Below are 17925 nucleotides of genomic sequence, written 5' to 3' on the forward strand. Positions count from 1 at the left end.
TAGTCTGAGCGGCGGCCGCCATTTTGTGCAGTCGCTGGGAAAGGCAGGAGACGCCTAAACCGCGGCGAAGCCGGGTTTGAGCGTAGCCAAACCTACCCACCGTTTTTATATCCCCGATTCTCTGTAGTTTGCTCCCGTCTCCGACGAGAGAGGCGGCGACGGTGGCGTCTGCGACGGGAGATAGCGCGTCGGAGCGAGAGAGCGCCGCGCCTGCCGCCGCCCCAACAGCGGAGGCGCCGCCGCCATCGGTCATCACCAGACCGGAGCCGCAGGCCCTCCCAAGCCCGGCCATCCGTGCCCCGCTCCCAGATCTCTATCCATTTGGGACCATGCGCGGAGGCGGCTTTGGGGACCGGGACCGGGATCGTGACCGCGGAGGGTAAGGGAGTGAGGGAGGTGGAGAAGAAAGGCCCTGCGTCTGCGTGGGGTGGGTGGGGGTGGGGGTTACTTCCTGAGAAGACTGAGACCTCTGTCCTAGCGGGGGACTTCGAGGGGATCCCTCCCGAGCCCGGGAGTCGAGGCTACCCGAGAGATAATAGCAGTTCAGTGTGCGGGCCTGGGCCTCGGCCCCGGGGTCACTCATGACCTGGCAGGAGGAGCGGGCGCTTGGCGACGCCCGAGCCCCTCCTTGTGGAGGCCGTCGTGGCGCGGCCTAGCCTGGGGGGAGCGGAGAGGCCGGGACTGGGCCGATTGCAGGAGGGGCGGCCTGGCCGCCGCCTAGCCGCCCTGGGCCTCGCCTGGCTCCTAGAGCCGGGTCTTTTTGGGCAAGTTATTTGATCTCTGCAGGCTTCAGCGTTCCTCTGTAAAACACGGATGCTCTTGTTGAGAGAAGAGGAAGATATCTCCGAGCTAAGCCTCGGAAAATCTTAACGCGCAGATGGCTTTCCTCTAACGCAAGAGACAACTGTTAGCGGAACTGGAAACCTGATTTGGAACTGTAGACAAAAGCCGACTTTTAGTTTTAAAAATACATTTTTCAGTCACTTTCTTTTTAAAGTAATTCAGAGGAAGCGTATGGAAATATAAAGCAACGGAATTACTTGCCTTCAGAGTTGCTGTAATTGCGAAGAGAGAGTTTTTTGTTTTGTTTTGTTTTTGTGGTTGTTATTGTAACGATGACATTTTTCCTTCGTCTCTGATTAGACTGCAGTACTAACTACCAGACCCACCGAGGAAGTTTTTGATATGGTAAACCCAAGGTTACTGGGTTGGAAGCTAACATGAGATTAACCCTGAACTCTTTCCGCATGCGGAGATACAGATCTTAATGTCGGCTAAAAAAGTTGCTTAGTTTTGAAAGTTGTATCTCTGGATAAAGAGCAGTGTGATGCCATTTCGTAATATAATTGTGATCTTGGTCAAGATCCTCAACCTTTATGAGCCTGTTTTCTTACCTGAAGATGGGAGTAATAATTAGCTTTACTTGTCTTTTGTGGTTCTAATACAGAAGCACCAGACTTACTAGCCACAAGCACCTCAGTTAACACTTAATTTACAATATAAAAAGTTATTCTTTGGACTTCTATCTTGTTAAGAAAATATTTGATTTTAGTATTAAACATGGAGGCTAGAAGTGTGGAATGTTTGCTTTTATGTTTCATAGTATAGCTAAGTTGAGAAGTGAATTACAACCACTTAGGAAAAAGAATTTTGCATTATTTAATACAGTTGAAAATGACCCAGTAATTCCTCTCCAAGCTTTATACCCTAGACTCTAGGGCCTAGAGAAACTCTTGCACACGTGTCCCCAGGATACACGTAAAAAACATTTATGGCAACATTGTTCATAATGGCAGAAGATTGAAGACAACCCAAAAGTCTGGCTAAATTGTGGGTATTCATGTAATAAAATGCAGTACAGCAGCAAAAATGAATGAACTTGAATCAGCATGGATGATTCCCAAACACAATGTTGAGTTTTTTTAAAAATCAGGTCATGGTAGACGGACAGCAATTTAGGGATGTATACAAATGTGTAAAACTATAGATGTGAGGCATTATATAACAAAATGCAAGGTAGTTGTGGTGGGGAGTCTAAACTTGAAGTGGACACCTGAGAGCTACCAAAATACTAGTGGTGATCTCTTTACCAAAGTGTTTGGTTAAATGTTTTCTTACACTGTATATGCTTTGAGTGAGGCGTTATCTGAAAAGAGGGAAAAAATGAGCTAATCCATACTTACTTTATCCCATATTGATTCTTTGTGTATTAGGTAACAGTTTTTAAAAAGCTTTGAAAGTTGTTAAAAGTTGTTCGTTTAAACAAAATGGCACTTTTTAAATAAGGCCTGTCTCCTAGGTCCAGCCTCAGTATGAAATTTTGTATATAATTTCAGTTGTTTCATTCTTAACTGAATGTTACAGAGCTGAAATGGATTATTACTTTCAAAAGGGAATGGCTAACAGCAGTGTATGCACATACGCAGTCCAAAGATGATATACATTGTACATTTAAATTAGCGTAATTTGTATGTCCATAGAATCCTCAAAGCTGCATTGTTACAAAGCCAATTAAACTGTTAATATTGATTCAGTAAAAGCATTTAATAAGCAGCCTCATGTGCCAGGGATTTGCACTGGTTATGCTCTGGAATTAGGCAGAGGCTCTTTGAGATTTGAGGTCAGTATTAATTACAAACATGGAAGGCAGCGTATATTTTAAGAACCTCATCTTTCAGCTTATATCTTGAGTGTGGAGTAGTATGTTTTAGATAAATAGCCAGGATACTGGAAGAAAGAAAGAAATTTTTTTAAAAAATAAAAGGCTGTTTATAATAAACTTTAAAAGGAACTTTACTTTCAATAGTTCTAGTTTTTGCAGGAAAATCATATTGAAATGGCACTTCGGGGATCCGCAAATTTTTATAAACCTGACTGGCAATCTCTAAAAATTGGTCTGTGGTTATTGTGATTTTCTTTGCAAGACAGTGACGACCTAAAGACGTGGCTTTTCACTTCATGAATAGTACTTTATTTAGAATTGTTCTAGCTGCAGCCTGCACAAGTAAAGGGAGGAGGAAGGGCTAATCCAGGGTGGCTGGTGGCCCTGTTCTGCATTGAACACTAAGCCTGAAGGCTTGTTAGAGATGTCATTGATATTTTTTCTTTGATACATGTCTCTCTCTGCCTATTTGCTTTTCCTGTTTTCATTTCTAATTTCTCTGCTGGTTTCTCTTACTGGTTCATTAGTAATATAGATCTAGTCAGCCAAGTTTGCACAATTATTGTGCATCAATGGCGATTGGTCCCCAGTAAAATTTTCTCTTGTCAGTCTTTGTATTTAGAGAAATGTCTAATACTGTGAATTAGAGGAAATCGAGAGCCTTAAAATTGTACATGTAGCTACTGCCTGTCAACTGCAAAGTGGAACTTTATATGAGATGATGTTATGAGTGGGTTGGAGTGGAAAAGGGAAATTAAATTCAGTGTAGTGTCTCATAAAGAGTGAAGAAATTGGATAAAAAAATTCTGTATACTAGTTGTAAACCAGTGTCCCACCGTTTTCATAGTTTGAATACAGAAATGAAGGCCATCTTAATGTTAGGATTCTTCTAGGAAAAGTAGCTTCTAATTTTATTTAGCTTTCAGGTTTGGCCAGTGGCCACATTTCTATTCCAGTTGAGCTCAACAGTTGTAAAAACTATATAAAGTGACAAGAAACTGATTTTAAGTAATGTCTTTTTGAATTTTAAGTTTGTTAGATAAAGCTTAGTAACCTTAGATAACGCTAGTAATAGTTTCTTCTATAAATTAATAGTTACATTAGTAGCACTATTTGCTTGGGAACAAAAAAGAGATTTAAGGTGGAGATGAGGAAAGAGGTCATAAGTCTTTTGTTACGGCTCTTATATTATAATAGCATGAACTAAAGGCACCACCCTAGCAGACTTAGAATTATAGGCCTCTGCGGGTCCTAACAGTTTAGTAGACAGTAGCAGTGCTCATCACAGTTCCAAAGAGGAAGGGGTCCAAGAAGCTGTTTCAAGTTTAGGGGTACTTGATTGAAGCACATTTTTCTTTGCGCTTAATTTAAGCTTAAACTAATGTCCCTCCTTTAGCCATCCTTTTAGGCAGTTTGGAGGTAAGCCTATGTGCAAATTCATTTCATTGTTACAACAATCCCATGAAATAGGTGGTAGTGTTATTTCTACCTTAGCAGAGGAAACTGAGGCACAGAGAAGTTAAATTGTTAAAAACATACAGTAAACGGCACAAAATTCAAACCTGATCTTGTTCCACAATTGATCAAAATCACTGTATTTCTCTAAATAAGATAATTTAAAATTTTAAACCCATACTTTATTATTTAGATACATTCCAACACATCTTCAAATAAGTAATAAAAACATATTTTTTGGAAGGGTACTGGTAGCATCCGAGATGTCCAGTCTTTCTACATGCATGTAAAGTATATTGCTTTAAAATACTAATAAACAAAAATTTTGGTGTTTCTAGATTTGGAGCAAGAGGTGGTGGTGGTCTTCCCCCGAAGAAATTTGGTAATCCTGGGGAGCGTTTACGTAAAAAGAAGTGGGATTTGAGTGAGCTCCCCAAGTTTGAAAAGAATTTTTATGTGGAACATCCAGAAGTGGCAAGGCTGACCCCAGTAAGTTTGTTTGTTTGCTTTTAATTTATTTTTCATATACATCAATGAACTAAGTGGACATACTGACTGGATTTTACTCATACCACTTCTGCTGTTATGTGTTATTCTAGTGTGTTATGGTACTTCTCTTAGCTTGTTAAATTATGAAACTATCACTCATAAGAAGAACCAGTTTAAATATGCACTGATGGAATGCTTCATCTCCATTTATTGATTATGCTTCCCAACCTATTTGTCCTGTATAATATTAACTGTATGTTAGGTTATGTCTTTTCATTTATGAAGTAAGTTAAATAAATTTAAAATATTGACATTGTGTATTCCTGTTTGTTCTTTTAACCTCACCCTGATTGTTTGGGACTTTAACCATGAAATAATTGGTTTTTTAGGAGAAAGCAGAGTGGAAAGACCTCAGGGGCATAAGTTTCACCTTTTCTCCCTCCTCTTTATCTGACCTTGGGCAAGTTGCTTAACCTTTCTGAGTATCTCTTTTCTCAGGTGGAAAATGGAACTCTTATCACTTGCATCACTAACAAAGTTGTGAGGATCAGATGAAGTAATATGTATAAATAAGCACTATATTGTGTAAAACATGCTTTCCTCTGTAGTTTGTGGATTGGATAATAATTGTTAAGCTGGGTTGGAGCATAAACTTTTGTGTGTTTAGAATAACTTGTTTACTAACTTGTTTTACTTCATTTTTTCCACAGTATGAGGTCGATGAGCTACGCAGAAAGAAAGAGATTACAGTGAGAGGGGGAGATGTTTGTCCTAAACCCGTGTTTGCCTTCCATCATGCTAACTTCCCACGTAAGTGTTTTTCAATCCAGGATCTTAATTGTTGACTTTGGTTGAATGGTAAACATGGGTAATTGGTTATTTAAAGGGTTTGACACAAGATCAGGATTTTTTTGAAAAGACAAGTGTAAACTGTTCACAAAGATAATTTTTAAAATATATAACAGTTTCTTATTTTTCAAAATCGGCTTCTGACTAGAGGTAAATACTGTACCTGTTGCATAAGAGATTTGTTTATTCCTATCTGTTCTCCAGTTTAGACTGGGAACATTTTTCTTTTTGAGAGTTTCTCGTCTTCCAGTAGGATTTTGCTTCTGCCTTTTAGAAAATGGCAGAAATAGATTGCTTTTTAGATGTATATAAATCGTTTTGGCACAGTGAGTGACTGCTGTGCCCAGGACCTATCAGATGCTTTTTGGGGCAGTGTTTTTTTGTTTTTGAGGGGGAGGGATGATGGCTGTGGTAGCAGCCCTCATAGAGGTAGTAAGTAGCGAGGTGGTCAGGAGATTGAGAAATAAAAGAAAATATTTTTCTTGGAGAGGAGATGTAAACTGAGTAAATTTGTTTAGAGGTGTTGTTTTTAATGCAAAAATAGGTTTATTGTATGTTTTACTATGGGTTCACAACTTTAAAATGTGAGGAAACCTTACATAAATTAAATAAATTATAGTCTCCATATAAAAAATATTATACACCCATTAACAAATGTGTTTTTTTATTCTAGTGACATGTATAAAACATAAAAATTCCCCCTTTAAACCATATTCAAGTATATATTTACAGTGTGCTACCATCACCACCATCCATTGCCAAAACCTTTCTATTACACCAAATAGAAACTCCTTACCAGTTAGAAAATTAGTCCCCATTCCCTGCCCCTACCTGGCCCCTGGTAACCCACCTTCTAGTTTCTGACTTTGAAGGATATGCATATTCTGCTTATTTCATATCAGTGAGACCATACAGTATTTATCATTTTGTGTCTGGCTTATTTCACTTAACATGATGTCTTCAAGGTTCATCCATATAGCATGCCTCAGAACTTCATTCCTTTCTATGGCCAAATAATATTCCATTGTGTAAATATATATACATACATTCCATATTTTGTTTATCCATTCATCTGTTCATAGACACTTGGGTTATTTCTCCTTTTGGTGGTTGTGAATAATGCCGCTATGAACATTGATGTAAAATGTCTGGTCAGGTCCCTGCTTTAAATTTTTTTAGGTATATATATACCTAGTGGGGGATTGCTGGTCATATGGTAATTCTGTATTTAACTTTTTGAGGAAGCACAGTAGCTTGCACCATTTTACATTTCCACCAACAGTGAATAAGTGTTCCTTTTTAAACTCCACAGCTTCTCCAACTCTTTTAAACCATTTTCTTAATAGCAGCCATTCTACTGACTGTGAGATGGTCTCTCTATTGTAGTTTTGATTTGCGTTTGCCTGATAGCTGATGGCTGAGCATCTTTTCATGTTCTTATTGGCATTTACATGTCTTGGGAGAAATGTCTATTCAAGTTTTTTCCCCAGTTTTTTTAATTGGATCACGTGTCTTTTTGTTGACGAGTTGTAAAATGTCTGTATGTGTTTTGGATATGAAACCTTTTAAACCTTTGTCAGAGATATGGTTTCCAAATATTTTCTCCCATGCCATAGGTTGTCTTTTTTTTTTTTTTTTTTTTAAATGCACTTTTATTGAGATAATATTCAACAGCACAGAAACCATCGAAGTATACAATCACTGGTTCACAGTATCATCACATAGTTATGCAGATAGCCCCATGATCAAATTTAGAACATTTTCATTACTCCAGAAAATAAATAAAAATGAAAAAGAAAACCCTAATCTTCCCATACTCCTTAGCCCTCCATATTTATTGATCCATAGTATTGATGTGGGACATTTGTTACTGTTGATGAAAGAGTATTAAGTATTACTGTTAACTATAGTCCATAGTTTGGAATTCATTCTGTTTTTCCCATATACCCCGTTCTAGTTTGCTAATGCTGCAGAATGCAAAACACCAGAGATGGATTGGCTTTTATAAAAAGGGGGTTTATTTGGCTACACAGTTACAGTCTTAAGGCCATAAAGTGTCCAAGGTAACACATCAGTAATCGGGTACCTTCACTGGAGGATGGCCAATGGCGTCTAGAAAAACTCTGTTAGCTGGGAAGGCATGTGGCTGGCATCTGCTCCAAAGTTCTGGTTTCAAAATGGCTTTCTCCCAGGACGTTCCTCTCTAGCAAGCTTGCTCCGCTTCAGAACGTCACTCACAGCTGCACTGAGTTCCTTCTCTTTGAGTCAGTTCATTTATATGGCTCCACTGATCAAGGCCCACCCTGAATGGGTGGGGCCTTGCCTCCATGGGAATATCTCATCAGAGTCATCACCCACAGCTGGGTGGGGCACATTCCAAAGCAACACTCAAAGAATTAGAAAACGTCTGCCCACACAAGATTACATCAAAGCATATGGCTTTTTCTGGGGGACGTAATACATTCAAACCGGCACAACCCCTCTATTACTAACTCTTACAATAGTGTCGTACATCTGCTCTAGTTCATGAAATAACTTTTTTATGTTTGTACAGTTAATCACAAACATTGTACACCACAAGATTCACTGTGTCACACATTCCCATGTTTTAACCTCCAGCTTTCCTTCTGGTGACATACATGACTCTAAACTTCCCCTTCCACCGACTCACACACTATTCAGCTCTTGTTGATTATTCTCTACTGTCACCTCTGTCCATTTCCAAATGTTTAAGTTCACCATAGTTAAACATTGTACACATATTAAGCATCTACTCCCCATTCTTTAGATGCATTCTATATCTGGTAACCTATAGTTTACATATTATAATTGGTTCATATCAGTGAGATCACAAATATTTGTCCTTTTGTGTCTGACTTATTTCACTTAACATACTGTCCTCAGGGTTCACATGTGAACCCTGTTGAAGCATGTTGTCGCACGCTTCAGGACTTTTTTCCTTCTTACTGCTGAGTAATATTCCATCATATGTGTGTGCCACATTTTGTTTATCCATTCATCTGTTGATGGACACTTCGGTTGTTTCCATCTTTTGGCAGTTGTGAATAATGCCAAAACATCCCTGCTTTCAGATCTTCAGGGTATATCCCAAGTAGCAAAATTGCCAGGTTGTGAGGCAACTCAGTACTTAGCTTCCTGAGGAACTGCCAAACTGTCCTCCACAGCGGCTGTACCATTTTACATTCCCACCAGCAGTGAATATATGTTCTAATTTTTCCACATCTTCTCCAACACTTGTAGTTGCCTGTTTAATAGCAGCCATTCTAGTAGGTGTGAGATGATACCTCATTGTGGTTTTGGTTTGTATTTCCCTAATAGCTAGTGAAGCTGAGCATCTTTTCACATGCTTCTTAGCCATTTTGTATTTCATATGGGTTGTCTTTTTACTTTCTTGATAAAGTCCTTCGATGAACAAAAGTTTTTAATTTTGATAAGGTTCCATTTATCTACCTTTTCTTTGTTGCTTATGCTTTTAGTGCAGTCTTAAGAAACCACCACCTCACTCTCATTGTCCTGAAGATGTTTCCCTTTGTTTTCTTGTAGGAGATTTATAGTTTCAGTTCTTATATTTAGGTCTATGTTCCATTTTTGAGTTAATTTTTGTATTTGGTGTGAGGTAGGGGTCCACCATTCTTTTGCATATTCTTTTGCATAAATTGTTACTCAGTTTTCCCAGCACCATTTGTGAAAAGACTGTTCTTTCCCCACTGAAAGGACTTGGCACCTTTGTCAAAGATAAGTTGGTCATGTAAGAGTTTATTTCTGAACTCTGTTTGATTCCATTGGTCTATAGTCTGACCTTGGTCCCCATACATTGCAATTTTGATTACTGTAGCTTTGTGAGAAGTGCTCCAATCTTGTTCTTTTTCAAGATGGTTTTGGCTGTTTGGGGCTGCTTGCCATTCCATATGGATTTGATGGTTGGTTTTTCCATTTGTTGGAATTTTTTTAATAATTTTTTTTTTTAACCAAATATTGTAGATTTACAGAAAAGTCATGCATAAAATAAGAGTTTCCATTTAGGTGGTTGGAATATTGATTGGAATTGCATTTAATCTGCAAATCGTTCTGGGGAGAGTTGACATCTTAAAGATATTTAGTCTTCCAGACCGTGAACGTGGAATGTCCTTCCATTTATTTAGGTTCTCTTTGATTTCTTTTAGTAACGTTTTATAGTTTTCTGTGCATAGTCCTTTACATCCTTGGTTAGATTTATTTCTAGGTGTTTGATTCTTTCAGTTGCTATTGTAAATAGAGTTTTTTTCCTTGATTGCCTCCTCAGATTGTTCCTTACTCTACCGTATAGAAACACTACTGACTTTGCATGTTATCTTGTACCCCGCCACGTGGCTGAATTTATTAGCTCTAAGAGCTTTGATGTACATGTTTTGGGATTTTCGATGTATAGGATCATGTCATCTACAAATATGGAAGGTTTTTCTTCCTTTCCAATTTGGATGCCTTTTATTTCTTTTTCTTGCCTAATTGCTCTGGCTAGAACTTTCAGTACAATGTTGAATAATGGTGGTGACAGTGGACATCCTTATTCTTGATCTTAGAGGGAAAGCTTTCATTCTTTCTTATCAATACAAGATATTTATCAAGAAGAGATGCTGGATTTTGTCAAATGCCTTATCTGTGTCAGTTGAGATGATCATGTGGTTTTTTCCTTTGTTCCATTAATGTGTTTTATTACATTTATTGGTTTTCTTATGTTGAACCACCCTTGCATACTTGGGATAAAGCTTAGAGTTTTTAATATTTCTGGTTGTGAAAAGCAGAAATGTGTTTATTCTTAACAGAATATGTAATGGATGTGTTGATGGATCAGCACTTTACAGAACCGACTCCGATTCAGTGCCAGGGATTTCCTTTGGCTTTGAGTGGCCGGGATATGGTGGGCATTGCTCAGACTGGCTCCGGGAAGACATTGGCGGTATGTACCAGCAACTGAAGAATTTTAACTTTGTGGTAACTTATTTTGCTTGTTCTGGTTATCACATATATTCTCAATTCTTTGTAAAATTGTAAATCAGCATGTATAGATGATATTTATGCTTTTTCTTAGACATCTGAAATATATGGAAGCATTTTATGTTCAAATATGCATTGCTGTTATGTGCAGCAGTGGTGAATTCTGGTTTTCATTTTCCTATTTAAGTATTATCAATTACTGTGATAAATTAGAATTATTAAGATAATGGCTTTAGTTTCGGTATTATAAGTCCGTTTTTCCCCCCCACAGTATTTGCTGCCTGCAATTGTTCATATTAACCACCAGCCATACTTGGAAAGGGGTGATGGGCCGATTGTAAGTGTGTTTCAATTTGTTTTTTATAATTTTAAGAAAAACTATAATGATTACTTTGGTCCGGGCACTGTGCTTTACATACACCTGATTTTATTCTTGATCTCTTCCTTTACCCCATCCCCGATGACTGGAAGTGGTATTCTCCCTGTCTTTTGATTAGAAATCTGAGACCTGGTGCAGTTAAGTGACTTGCCCCAGGTCACACCTCTAGTAAATGTTGAACTTCAATTTGAGCCAAGGTCTAACTCTAAACCACCATGCATGCTGTCTTCAGATACAGGTGTTTACTGTGTAGTACATTCATGTGCCATATTTAATTGTTAAATATGCTTAGATGCTATGGAAGGGTACAAAAGAAGTATGAGATGAGGTCTGTGCCCTATGGATCTTAGTGATGTTGAAGATTTGTGTTGTTTGTGGTTCAGTAATAGTTTTGCAAATATTTGTAGGGCAACAGGATTTTCTGGTGATCACTTTTGCTCTTCCCTATAAGATTTGAGTAGTGGTCTCCAAACTTTTTGAATGTATGTTTGTATCTTTTTTTTTATTGCACTTGCATTTGCTCTATATGTTTCTAAATTATAGGTACATTATTACAGTATGTCTCAATATTCACAGGAGAAATAACCCATTACTTTTCAATATATGGCTGACAGAGATAGCATCATTATCTAATTTCTGATGGTTCAGTACACTGAGCAAGGTTCATTAACAGTGTATATGATTACCTATTTCAGAGGGTCTTGGTTTTGCACTTTTTTGTCCAACTATTTGTCAGATTGTGTATAAGCCATCATTGTTTTTGCCTAATGTGTCTGGCAAAGAGCTTAAACCAGAAGTCAGAAAGTTATCAGCTCCACCACTTTCTTGTTTATCTGTGTTTCTTACTCATTTACTCCACGGTTTCATGGCAATAATAATTTAAAACTACTTGTTTATTTTCTGGGAGTTATGTAGTTAAAACCAGGTTATACAATCTGTAAATCCACTTAAATTATATACGTAACTGCAATAAATTGTTACATATTAAAAGTAAGCCAAGTGAGGGTGCCAGTATCATTCCACATGCTAAATACTGCTTAAATTCTTAAATATTTTTTTCTCATACTCCAGTGGACTGCCTTTCTACCCATCACATGTTTTGAAAGTATCAGATTAGACAATAGGGAAAGAATTACAACTTTAAAAAAAAAAAAAAAACTATACTGGGGATGAATGTCTCAAGTGTTTTTTGTTTGTTTGTTTAAGTGTCTAGTTCTGGCTCCTACCAGAGAGCTTGCCCAGCAAGTGCAACAGGTGGCTGATGACTATGGCAAATGTTCTAGATTGAAGAGTACTTGTATTTATGGAGGCGCTCCCAAAGGTCCCCAGATTCGAGACTTGGAGAGAGGTAATGAAAGGAAGTTTTAGTTTATAAATTTTTTTGCTTACCTTACTTGACCAATTTCTGTGAATGGAAGAGAAAAATATGGGTACTAATGAAAAAAGTAAATGTTTCAGCAGCTTATAAATAAATTAACCATACATAAATTCTTTTTACTTCATACTTTTTACAGGTTCTATCACAATTTAGCTGCTGTTCTGTGGCATTGAGCATAACCACCAGAGCTGGTGCTTCTTTGTTTGCTGAAGCTTGGACAATATGTAGAGAATTCTTAATCAACTAGATCTTGATTTTGTTTTTCAGGTGTTGAGATCTGTATAGCCACTCCTGGACGCCTGATAGATTTCTTGGAGTCAGGAAAAACAAACCTTCGCCGATGTACTTACCTTGTACTGGATGAGGCTGACAGAATGCTTGATATGGGCTTTGAACCCCAGATCCGTAAAATTGTTGACCAAATCAGGGTGTGTAGAGCTGATATTTTGCTACCTTGATGCACTTTGCCTGTTAAAATTTCTTGGCCTAAAAAAAGTGTATTCTTTCTTGATAGCCTGACAGGCAGACCTTGATGTGGAGTGCAACCTGGCCAAAAGAAGTAAGACAGCTTGCTGAGGATTTCCTTCGTGATTATACCCAGATCAATGTAGGCAATCTGGAGTTGAGTGCCAACCACAACATCCTCCAGATTGTGGATGTCTGCATGGAAAGTGAAAAAGACCACAAGTATGAAAGATATTCCATTATTTGCTTTGTTAATGCTAATAAGTGCATCCTAATAATTCTCCAAAATTAAAATGTTAGGGAAGTCTTATCAATTTGAGGCCCGAAAACATATTTAAAAGCACAGATAGCTTTCCAACAGTACATCCTTTGTATCAGCGTTAAGCTTTTTGGTTAAAGGGAAGAATTTTGGATTCTTGAATTTGAATCCCAGCTCTGCCTTAACTACTACTGTATAATTTTGGGTGGGTTACCTCGTGGTCCCTCATTTCTGTCATCTGTCAAGTGGGTATAATACCACCTACCTCAGGCTTGCTGTGAGGATCATGTGAGTTCTTCACATAATTTATAGGGATGGCTTTTCCGTGTGCATTAATTGTTGGTCTTGCTTTCAGATTGATCCAACTCATGGAGGAAATAATGGCTGAAAAAGAAAATAAGACAATAATATTTGTGGAGACCAAGAGACGCTGTGATGACCTTACTCGAAGGATGCGCAGAGATGGGTGAGTGTGGCACCAAGCTGATTGACCTCCAATTCTGTAATTTTTTAGGAACTTCTAAGTATTGTGAATGTCATACAGTATTTCAGTGAGGCTTAACTCACAAGTTTCTCTTTAAAATGGCACAGAAGTCTGCTCATGTAGCCTAACAAACATTATCAAAATCACATATGACCAGCACTTACTTTTAAAACTTCATTTTTTCCTCATTTATTAAAGCTTTCTAAAATATTGGTGTCTGCTAACAGGTGGCCAGCTATGTGTATCCATGGAGACAAGAGTCAACCAGAAAGAGATTGGGTACTTAACGGTGAGTTCAAAACTAAGCATTTTCAATGGATATTTTCTTATCAGAAGTCATGTGCTCTGTTTCAGGGTTCAGTAAACCTCTGTATACAGGATCATATATTATTTTTAGCTTTGCATGTCATATGGTAGTCTCTGACACAGCTATTCACCTCTTTGTAGTACAGAAGCAACTATAGACAATATGTAAAGGAATGGCCTGACTGTTCCAATGAAACCTATTTGCAGAAATAGGCATTTTGCCTCAGATAGTTTTTTTTTTTTTTTTTTTAAGGACTATTCTTATGGGAAGACCATTCAGTGAAACCATATTTTAAAAATAACATGCTTGCATCTTGGGGAAAAGACTGTTTCTATCTCTTCCTTGCCCTTTCCCCTCCATTTTTGGTTTAGTTATTTCCAAAAGAGCTTGGCATTTTCTGTGACTATTATTTGAAATTTTAACACGGTACGGTAAAAGTGCCAGATAGCTAGGAATGTTTACTTCATTATCTTTTAAGACATGTCAGTTAGCCTTGGTTGCATAACTTGGCTTTCATTGTACCGCTCTTGTTTTGCAGAGTTCCGTTCTGGAAAGGCTCCCATCCTCATTGCCACGGATGTAGCCTCCCGTGGGCTAGGTTTGTATAGATAGGTGTCTCTATTAATGGTATATATATCTTTCGGTTTAAAGATAACGTTTGTTGCTTCAAATTAGAGTTGTATATGTGTGTGTTTTAGATAAATATTTAAAAGAGAACAAGACAAAGTGTGACACCCCCACAACTTTATTTTAACCTTGATTTTTTTTTTTTTTTTTTTTTTTTTTTTTTTTTTTTTAATTTAGTTTTCAAAGTCTCTTCCTGCTCCTAACAAACAGGCTTTGGTCTGCAGCAAGGCCTAGGCATGACTGTTCAGTTAGAGGGAGAGGAGACGTTCAGTTAAGCAGCCCAAGCCCAACTTCTTCCTGGTTTTATTCTGTTTTCTGGCTGTGTAGAGTGGGCCTGCTGTCATCTAGCTATTTTAAACTGGTTTCATCAGTTTTACCCTTTTCCCTATACCAGTCTGTCTATGCTAGGTATATATGGAGGTCCATTTCCATGGATGCTAACATAATTTATTCTTGAGACTTAATAATAAGCTTGTAATGTGGTATTGTATAACAATTAAAACTTCATTACCCAGTTTTGTTTATGGAATTAAACTTCTTATGGACACTGAGTTATCCCCTTCTCCCACCTGTACTTGAACCAAAAATGTGTTACCTTCTATTTTAAGAACTTAATTTGAAGATGGTGTTCTGGAGTTTTCTGTTATGATTTAAGATGTATACAGATATTTTGAGGTCCTTTAGCCCATTCTGAGCTAAACAGGGCTAAATCAAAACTTTTATAAATTAAAAAATGAAATGATTTCTGTCACAAGCAATCTTCAGATTATTGACAAGTATTTGATTTCTTGCCTAGTGAGGTGAGAAGTTTTATATTCCTTGATAATATTTAATATAAAGAGAACAAGTATTGAAACTAGAATACAAAAGTGATAAAAGCGTTTTTATACATTACACTCATCATTCCCTCCTTCAGAGGTGGTGACCTATAGCCATGATTGAAAATTGTCTCTGCTCTCTGAGGTCATGTCTGGATCTATGCAGTTAGAACTTGAGCCTGTTGGGAGAAGAGGCTGAGGCCTGAAAGCAGTTTACATAAAAGCTTTCAGTAATGGTAGTTTTTAAACAGGCTTGCTATGTGCTGGTAGCTTCTTTGTGCATCTTGCCTAGACAATTAAAAACATATATTTGCTCTGTGTCCCCTTGCATTCCTAAACCAACTCAATTGGCTACCATGACAATAACTTTAGACTCTTAATCCCACCCCCACTTATCCAAGTGAGGGGAAAGGGAAGGTACCCGAGTCTGTTTCTTGTTACTCAACATCAGTGCTTATTTTGGGCCCCTTTGTTTGCTGCCTTGTAAAAATCAAGAGGGGGAAAACCCACCAGAATGGCAGAATTCTGACCAAGGTCCTATACGATCCTGGAAAGTGAAGGCTTACTTCATAGACAGGGGTGCAATTTTTAGCTGAGTCACCAGGCCTTTTTACACATCCTGTCAAGAGATGACTTCTTAAATGTTCCCCCCAGGTAAGTTCTGATTCCCGTTATTTCATTTACAGTCATCCTCAGAAAACCACTCTCCTTTTTCACTGGGATATTTTTTATTTTTCCTTTTTTTGTTGAAACTACACACTGTTAAATTAAAAGTATTGAATTTATTTTGTTTTGTTTTTTAACAGAAGCTTTGGTATCAGCTGCAGATCACTCAGTACTTGGCCGAGGCAAATCTACATTGGCCCGAAGCAGCTCTAGATGAGCCTGTTAGCTAGTCTTAGTCCCTCCCCATTAGTGATTAGAGATTCAGGCCATGTCATTGAGACTTTGATGTCAGGCAAGATTCTTATCCCAGGCAGCTGGCCAAAACATTAACTTCTCAATTTCTTACCTTGCTACAGCATCTTCTATAAAGGCAGCAAGATAATATTGTGGCAGTGCACAAATAACATCAGGGCAGGCTTGACTGGAGAAAACCAAATTCTGCGCTTGCTCTTATGTGCCCTCAGCCAGCTGTGTGTGTGCATACACGGATACCTTTCTTGTACGAAGAACTTGCACCATGTCTGCCCCCTCCTGAGCCCCTACAGAAATACTCCCAAGTATTAGAATCTGAACTATTGACTCCAGTCCCCAGTGCTTTCTGCTAGGAAAGCATACCTCTGTGCTTCCAGTGCAGTAATTCAACTTGCTCTGCTGGTCACACAATGGGATTGATTAAGGAGCATTATTCTAGCTCTGAAGATTTTGTCATGGAGCACAATTCCCCATCTCCCCATCTTACATCCATCCTGGCCCTGTCAATTTTTTTCCCTTGGTTGTCTCAGAGACCCTAGCCGGAGACTCACGCTGCCCCCTGTGATAACTGCCTTCTCGTCTTTCTGGTGTGATTCAGGACTTTAAGGGTCAGTAAAGACTGAGGAGCCCTTATTGTAATAAGAAACAGACAAAATGCCCCTTTCTTCACAGGCCCTTTAACAACAGTTGAATTTTGTTTTTTGTATTTTTTTTTTTTTTAATCATCTCCCCTTTTCCCCTGAAATTAATCCAGTCTGGGCAATAGATGCAGTCTGACCCTTTGGATGTAACTTACATTTTTTTATTAATTATTTTTTTCTACAATCACCCCAATTATCCTTGGGGGAGGCGTTGGAGGACCTGAAATTTTTACCCGAACCCAGGTTCTCCGGCGCTTGGCAACCAAATGGGGCTACAGAGAAGCATCTAAGCCAGTTCACAGAGCGAGCGTGTGTGGGGACTTCTCACTGCCACGGACCCTTGATGCATGCTCCCCGCGCTCCAGTGGTCCCGTGTCAGAAGGCGGAGTTTTCGAAAGGAGGCCGCCAAAAATAAAAGGCAAAGAGACGGGATCGGCTGCAGCGGTTTCCCAAAGGAGGAGGGAGTGTGCATCGGTCTGGTAACAAACAGAGAATGTTTTTTAATTATTTATATCACAAAAATCTGTGTTTTATCTAGGATATTTTCTGGATATTCTTTGTAAAATGCAGATTTTTTCCACAAAACATTAGGACTCTTTGTTATATTCTTAAACTTGTTTGTTTTTAAGTAGGTAAAACTATACATTTAGCTGAAAGCATTACACTAACATTTACATACTTAAAGCATTAGGAGGTTTTTCAACCCAATTCCCAGCAGTGGACAGAATATTAAACTTGTGTCTCAAGGTTTCATGGTTTTCCCACACTCGTCTATTTAATTTTCCAGGTCTTGTAGACAATCTTGACAATTGAAGCAAGTACTAAGTTGAAATAACCTTGAGTTGAGCAAAAAACCTCATTTGGCAAAAGCTGGGCTTGGTAGTAGAGTGAAATTTTAGTGTAATGTGCTCTTGTGGTAATTGAAAGGGGAAGAGATAATTTGGATATTTCTGCAAAGGAAAATGAGTGTACTTAGCAACTTTGCCTCTTAGCTGAGTTTTTAAAAAGATACTAGCAAAAAAAATACTAATGAAACCTAAGTATTTTGATTAGTCTTTTTTGAAAATGTAGTAATAGAGTATATGAAGCTTCTTTTTTCATTTTGCTCTGTGACTGGTTTAAAGGTAAGTTTGTTATATTACGATAGATTTTTGTCAGGCTTCTCCCAACAGAGTAGAAGTGATCTGGCCTTGTAACCA

At 38.2% G+C, this 17925-nt stretch overlaps 1 protein-coding gene across 2 annotated transcripts in view; it reads left to right on the forward strand.

The window, feature by feature from the left end:
- The window catches only part of DDX17 (DEAD-box helicase 17), a 22651-nt gene continuing 4726 nt past the window's right edge, over window positions 1-17925 (forward strand). Inside the window, exons 1-11 of one of the 2 annotated variants that reach the window (XM_037845247.1) lie at window positions 1-379; window positions 4456-4606; window positions 5317-5416; window positions 10279-10412; window positions 10722-10787; window positions 12036-12177; window positions 12475-12635; window positions 12722-12894; window positions 13287-13397; window positions 13643-13704; window positions 14261-14320. In XM_037845247.1, coding sequence (XP_037701175.1) covers window positions 330-379; window positions 4456-4606; window positions 5317-5416; window positions 10279-10412; window positions 10722-10787; window positions 12036-12177; window positions 12475-12635; window positions 12722-12894; window positions 13287-13397; window positions 13643-13704; window positions 14261-14320 — 1210 coding nt within the window. In that variant the 5' untranslated portion in view covers window positions 1-329. The remainder of the gene's footprint in view (window positions 380-4455; window positions 4607-5316; window positions 5417-10278; window positions 10413-10721; window positions 10788-12035; window positions 12178-12474; window positions 12636-12721; window positions 12895-13286; window positions 13398-13642; window positions 13705-14260; window positions 14321-17925) is intronic. The other variant, XM_037845248.1, reaches the window with a different exon arrangement.

This window comes from Choloepus didactylus, chromosome 8 (assembly GCF_015220235.1).
Source record: "Choloepus didactylus isolate mChoDid1 chromosome 8, mChoDid1.pri, whole genome shotgun sequence".
Classification (NCBI taxonomy): Eukaryota; Metazoa; Chordata; class Mammalia; order Pilosa; family Megalonychidae; genus Choloepus; species Choloepus didactylus.